The sequence below is a fragment of the Panicum virgatum genome, chromosome 1K (genome assembly GCF_016808335.1).
Source record: "Panicum virgatum strain AP13 chromosome 1K, P.virgatum_v5, whole genome shotgun sequence".
In the NCBI taxonomy this organism is placed as follows: Eukaryota; Viridiplantae; Streptophyta; class Magnoliopsida; order Poales; family Poaceae; genus Panicum; species Panicum virgatum.
The window spans coordinates 36,275,517-36,282,093 of NC_053136.1; the positions used below are offsets into that span (position 1 = coordinate 36,275,517).

The 6,577-nt window shown below is 50.9% G+C and overlaps 1 protein-coding gene across 2 annotated transcripts; it reads right to left on the reverse strand.

The window, feature by feature from the left end:
• Positions 1–819: 819 nt before the first annotated feature.
• Positions 820–2,963, reverse strand: LOC120705096 (monooxygenase 1-like). 2 transcript variants are annotated; one of them, XM_039989628.1, is made up of 6 exons: positions 2,786–2,963; positions 2,532–2,678; positions 2,396–2,452; positions 2,075–2,240; positions 1,728–1,959; positions 820–1,602 (listed from the first exon to the last, which is right to left on the reverse strand). In XM_039989628.1, exons 1-6 carry the CDS (start codon positions 2,863–2,865, stop codon positions 1,055–1,057), a joined length of 1,230 nt encoding a protein of 409 aa, XP_039845562.1. In that variant the 5' UTR covers positions 2,866–2,963; the 3' UTR covers positions 820–1,054. The 2 variants fall into 2 exon arrangements, with proteins under 2 accessions (XP_039845562.1, XP_039845557.1); XM_039989623.1 differs by having other exon boundaries at positions 820–1,608; positions 2,786–2,949.
• Positions 2,964–6,577: the final 3,614 nt, after the last annotated feature.

Sequence of the window (6,577 nt, forward strand, 5' to 3'; positions counted from 1 at the left end):
TGTCGGGACGGGCTCGGGCCAAAAAAATTGACCCTGATGGTCGGATCAGGCCGGGTCGGGCCGAAGGAAAATGTGGCGGGTTTTTTTACCCCACCCGATCGATGATCAGGCTTGTATTAAGCGAATTAATGTGGATCTTTGAGAAAAGGAGAGAATATTTGTGGGCCTAGTTTCTGCACGTCACGAGTCCTGATTTTTCTCTTTTTATTTAATATAATATATTTTAGGACAATATAAAGGTTAGAGAGTTGATTAATCTTGTACCACCGAAAATTGTGATGCGAGAACCGACGTTTGAATCCTAACTAGTCCACCTAACACTACCAGGACCATGATCAACTAGATATTTGAGGACTGATCTGGAGTTTGTTTTTATGAAAATTACATGCAACTTCAATGGAAGCATGAAGCAGGATGGTAGGATCGCAAATTCTACCCCGATTAAAGGATCTCGCTTGTCATCACTCATCACCATTCCTTGAGGTGGTGTTTAGTACTATTTAAAAGTATTAAATAAATTTTTATTACAAAACTATTTGTAGAATTCCACAACTAAATTACGAGACGGATCTAATAAGATATATTAATATATAATTAGCGTATGGTTACTGTATCATTACTGCTAGAAATTATGGATTAATTAGCCATTAGATTTGTCTCGCGAATTAGCATTTATTTGTGTAAAAAAAATTTAAACTAATTTTATTTAATACTTTTAAATAACAAGATTCTCTTTGATGTGATGGGACTAAACTTTAGTCCCCGGAAAACAAACGGACTCTCACACTGGTTGAAAACCAAAGTGCCACATACATCATGTAAGGAGGAAAAAACAAAACCAAGGTAAGTCATAGATTGCGTGCGTGTATTTATAGAGTTGCGTGCGATTAAACCATCTAGAGTGAGGAAATTAAACTCAAGATCTGAATCTGATCTTTATTGGAATCCACTTCTAGCATGATTCGGAAGCAAACATAAATCCTAGTATTATTCACATGACACCTCATCCGACTAGGCCCCACGATCCACAAGGAAATGCTAGAGCCTAGCTAGCCTAGAGGCGACCGCAGTCAAAGTTGGCATGCCTGAGCGACTTGCTGCCCAAGAGGAGCAGCACGGCCACGCAGGCGAGCTTCACGGCCGGCGACGGCGAGCGCACCAGCAAGACCCCCATGACGTACGACTCGAGGGACAGCAGCGCCAGCCGCAGCCTCCTCTCCCTGATGTACGCCGCGATCGCCCCGCCGGCGACGACGGCTGCCTCCCCGTCGTCCACCTCCCCCGCGCCGCCGCCGGCGGCGCCGGCCCGGGCCCGCGCCAGCGACCGGGCGAGCACGACGGCGTCCTCCAGCCCCGCCGAGCCGCCCTGGCCGATGAACGGGCCCATGGCGTGCATCGCGTCGCCGGCGACCGTCACGGCGCCCTTCCGGAAGCCGCCGAGCGCCACCTCCCACGGCGGCCGGTACCAGAACTTGGTCACCAGGTTGAGGGACTCCGGGTCCGACCCCCGGACCACCTCCGTGATCTCCGCCGGGCACCGGCGATCCTCCAGCTCCTTTTGCACGCGATCCCTCACGTCCCTCAAGTCCGCGCCGGCGAGCCCTGCATCTGCGCGCACGTCAGGTCAGGTCAGGCGGCGCCGCCGGAAAAAAAATCAAATCAAAGGTCGGTTCGTTGCTGAATTCCGGATCGAGGCCGGCTGGCTGCTGGCTGTGCAGCTCGCGTACCTGCGGAAGGTGCGGGCATGGTGACGAAGAAATGGACCAGGTTGTCGGTGATCGTCAGCCGGCCGACGAAGAAATCCCCGACCCTCAGGCGGAGGAACTCGTTCTCGAAGGGGTGGCCGTGCGGGTAGCTCGTGAAGCCGCGCAGCACCGGGCGAGGGATCGTCCTCACCGGCGGCAGGCCGAGGTAGCTGGCCACCACCGAGTTCGTGCCGCCGTCGCACCCGATCAGGACCTGCATTATATTTTTGACGGGAGTTTCAGACGGGGAGTGGAAATGATCGAGTCGAGCTCACCTGATGATGGCAGCTCGATGCGTGCGTTTGGCTGCAGGTTTCCTGCCGCGTTACCTTGGCATTGATGGTGGTGCCGTCGGCCATTGTAAGGACGGCGCCATGGCCGCCGGGATCCTCGTGGACGGCGGCGATGCGGCAGCCGAATCGGATAGCCCCGGCAGGGAGGTCCTTGGCCAGCGCCTCGATCAGGTCCTTTCTGTTTAAGCACCGGAGCTCCGTCCTGGCCGAATCAACAAGATTAACTTAGTTTTGTCCTAAATTAGGTTTAAATTATATATATATATATATATATATATATATATATATACACACACACACACACACACACACACACACACACTTCAAAACCGAAGGATTGCGCGCATGCGTGCCAACCTGACTGGATACCGGTCCCGGGTGGTCTTGTCGCCCTGCATCCACACGTCATGATACCTGAAACGATTTTTCACCTGCGTGTTATGCATACTAGTAGGTGACGTAGTTCGATCTAGTGGTAAGGCTAGGAACATACGAGGTGATGAGGCCGGCGGTCTTCCGGAGCTCCCCGGCAACGCCGAGCTGCTCGAGAGCTCGCCAGCCGTTGGCCTGGACGCCGATGCCGGCGCCCTCTGCTCGCAGGACCTCGGACTTCTCCAGCACAAGGCTAGCGATCCCTTTCCTGGATGCAGTAGTGCAAGTCAGCACAGCACCTTTCTCTTGTTCAGATTTCAATAGTGCTGCGCTAGGCAGTAAGATTGGAAAAACGAAACGAGCGGGCGAGCTCACCGGTGGAGAGCGAGAGCGGTGGCGAGGCCGCAGATGCCGCCGCCGACGATGACGATGCCATGAGCCTCCGCCTCAGCCATGTCTCTTCGTTCCTTTGCTAATTTGCTTGCTCTCCTTTGAGTGGGCAACTGGGCATCCGCCTGTAGTACTTATAGAAGAAGGAATGTGCTTGTGCTCTACAAGTACAACTACAACCGTCCCGACCCCCACGTACCAGGCTGGCACACACCTGCCGGCGAGAGCCACGGGGACCGTCGCCGCCACGTGTTCCGCCACGGGCACACGCGCGCGCCTCCTCTCCAACGGCGGTGGTCGGGTGCCGTCGCCCCAGGGTTAACCATTTCGTTTTCCGATGAAATCCCGATGTTTAGCGGAAACGAAATTTCGTTCCGAAATTTCGGTAAATTTTGGACGAAATTTGTTGAATTTGAATTTTAAAAACGAAATATACCGAAAAATACCAAAATTTCTTTTCTCGGTAATTAACGGAAACGAAAAAAAACCAAAATTTCGGCGAAATTCCACCGAAAAATTAAACCCTGGTCGGCCCTCGGCCGCTGGTGGCTGATTCACTCCGGACGCCACGCGGGTGCACAGCTGGCAGTAGGGCCGGCACGGACGTACGGCAGCAGTGACGCCAGCGTCGGGCTCATCCGGCCACGCGTCCAATCCTGGTCCGCTAGATAGGCAGCGGAGGCAAGGCCGTGCGGAAGAAGCAAAGCGACCCCAAGTCAAAGACGACCGCGGGACTAGTCAAGCCGTGGCGGTGGGGCGACAACCACCGCTCGGCCAAGACGCGGCCACGCCGGCCGAAGCGGCCGAGGATGACACATGACAGGAGGATTTGACTACCTGCTCCGGCTTGGTGCGTCACCGAGCTCCCACAACAGCCCAAGTCCGGACCCACCAACGCGCAGTTTGATTCCAGACTTAAAAAGTTACCTCACACGATTATGAGAAAAATAAACTCCGTCCACCGCATCAAATGAAGATGTTTCTTGCACCATCAGATCCGAATCCTTCTTTTCACTTAGATCGCGATTGTTGGACGGTTCTAGTGCGTCTTCATCCTCCCGCTCGGCTTCCTGTTCCTCATTTGCGTTGAAGCAAAGAGAAAATGTGCTTATCCCGATCGGGATAGGAGGTGCCACCGTTGACTTTTGAGCCTTCTAGTTATCTGCACATCCGATCCTGAATGAACACACACAGAAATAGTGGATATACTTTCAGTCTAAAAAGTAGCGTTTGAGACATTCACGTCACAGACGTACGTGAGGGACTAAATTTTTACCATGCCCCAGCCTGGGTCATGACAAAATTTTGGTAAGGTTCGACTGTCATGGATACGCTTTCGTCTCAGAGAGGCGTATTTTTGTATTGTGGGCCCGAGGCCATTAGCGTGAGGCATATAGGCCACTCGCGTGTAAGGAGAACTGAGATTTTGCTTATGAGAAAGACAACTCGGAGAGGACAACCTGTCCTCGTTCCGTTCCCCCGAATTCGCCCGTGATCCATGCGCGCTCACGTCCCGGCGACCGCCCGCAGCCAAGGGTGGTGACAGTGGTATCAAATTCAGTATCCTCGGCCGCTACCGGTAGTCTCTGCACCGCGATTCGATCCCATAGTCCGGTACGCTTCTCTGGCGTTCCGACTCTGCTCCGCCGATCCTGCTCAGGATTTCGGCGTCCACACCCCGTCGCCGCATTCCAATCGTCGATAGCCACCGCAAACCGCCGGTTAGCTGCTCCGGCGCCGTCGGCCACTTCTGTTTCACTCACGCCACTTAGGTCGTAGTGGGACCATCCGATTCGGGGGATTTCTCTTTCTGTTCTTCAGCGGAATCCTGTTCCACGGGTGGAGCTGCAATCCCTGTACCCCGTTGACCTTGATCCAGCAAACGATTCGGGTTGTCGAGTTGATTTCGCCTCGCACATCGTGAGGTGTTATCCTTCCATAATTCCCAATCACGCTAGATTGGTTTCCGGAGGGATTCAGCCATGGCGCCACCAAAACCATCTGCTCAGACACAATTTGTGCTGGACGCGATGAGTGATGCAGCTGCAAGGGACGATGCTCGATGGGATCGCATGTCAGAGAGCATTGATATACTGTTCACGCGGATGGGCAGTTTGGAGCACAACCAACACCTTGCAGCGGGTCAGATCGACATCAGTGTGCAGGTTATTGAGCAAGTATTGAAGGATCAGGCCGCCCTCACCAAGCAAATTGAGGCTACGAGCCATGCAGTCGCTCAGTTGACTTCGCACCAGTGGGATTCCAAGCGTTCTCCATTTCGCCCTGATCCAGATCACATTGCGCCTCAGTTCAATCGTTGTCCCGCAGGTGACACTGTTAACCATGACCACCATGGAGGTTTTCAGGGATTTGGGGAGAATACACACCACCATCGTCATGCTATTCCAAATTTGGCTTTCCCTAAGTTTGAAGGTGATAACCCATTGATTTGGAAGGATAAGTGCCTGAATTTCTTTCATCTGTATGAATTGCCTCAGAGTTTGTGGACACCAACAGCTGCAATGAATATTGATGGCCCTGCTGCTAAGTGGTTGTAGATCTACAAGCTCAGGTATGGACTGGGAGATTGGGAATCGTTTATTTCTGCAGTTGTGGAGCAATTTGGTTCGCATGACTATAGTTCTGCTATGAATGAACTGTTGGATTTCACACAAACTTCAACTCTTGAGAAGTACATCTTGGGTTTCACTGATTTACAGTTTCATGTGTCCATGCATAATCCTGGTTTGGATGAGGTGTTTTTTATTTCACAGTTCATCATAGGTTTGAAAACTGAGATTAGGGACGTGGTGCAGTTTCAGATGCCTGCAACAATGATAAAGGCAACACAACTGGCTAGATTACAGCAGCAAGTTTTGGACAGAAACAAAGGCCGTCCTAGCAAATCTTTTGGTTCTAACAAATACAATGCTGGTCCCTCAAAGACAGAGTCAAAACATGCTTTTCAGAAGCCCAATCTTTGGAAAGAAAGAAAAGTGTGGGAATATCGCAAGGCCAATGATTTGTGTTTCTATTGTGGGGAGAAATTTGATCCTGCACATGTAGCTGTTTGCACCAAAAGGCCCCAGGTACAAGTCAATGCTTTGGCAGTTAATGATTTGGATATACCTCTGTCTGAAGATGTGATTCAGCAGTTGCTAGAGGAGGATTCCCTTCCTGAACAATTTGGCCAATTGTCCCTTCATGCCATTACTGGTACTGAAACAACTGATGCCATCAGACTGCAAGCCAAAGTGAGGAACAAGACTATGTTAATTCTGGTGGACAGTGGGAGTTCTCACAGCTTTGTGAATTATGATTTCCTCACTCAAGTTGACATTGTTCCAATACCAACAACTCCCTTACAAGTTCAGACAGCAAATGGTCATACTATGGTTACTGACCAATGGGTGCCTGATTTTACTTGGTGGTGTCAAGGTCACACACTAAAGTCTGACATGAAAGTACTTCAGTTGGGTGCTTATGATGCTATTCTAGGCTTTGATTGGTTGCAAGCTCACAGTCCTATGAAGTGTGATTGGCAAAACAGGACCATTGAATTCACTGAATTGGGCTAATCCTTTAAGTTGCAAGGTATTCCTCCACCATCTCTTGGATTAGAGAAACTTTCAGCTTTCCAACTACTGAAGCTGTGTGCTGGTAATGAGGTTAGTGCCTTTGCTATTGTGGACATTCTGGACACTAATTCTACTCCACCCATACCTGCACCTATTCAATCTTTGTTACATGAGTTTGATGCAGTTTTTCATAAATCTG

What these genes read in the sequence shown, in the direction of transcription:
- LOC120705096 (XM_039989623.1), bottom strand. Translation starts at nt 2,865, where the DNA reads ATGGCTGAGGCGGAGGCTCATGGCATCGTCATCGTCGGCGGCGGCATC. An exon ending in ACCGCTCTCGCTCTCCACCG is followed by an intron (nt 2,679 to 2,785) that starts GTGAGCTCGCCC and finishes TACTGCATCCAG; the next exon opens with GAAAGGGATCGCTAGCCTTG. An exon ending in CATGCCCGCACCTTCCGCAG is followed by an intron (nt 1,609 to 1,727) that starts GTACGCGAGCTG and finishes ACGTGCGCGCAG; the next exon opens with ATGCAGGGCTCGCCGGCGCG.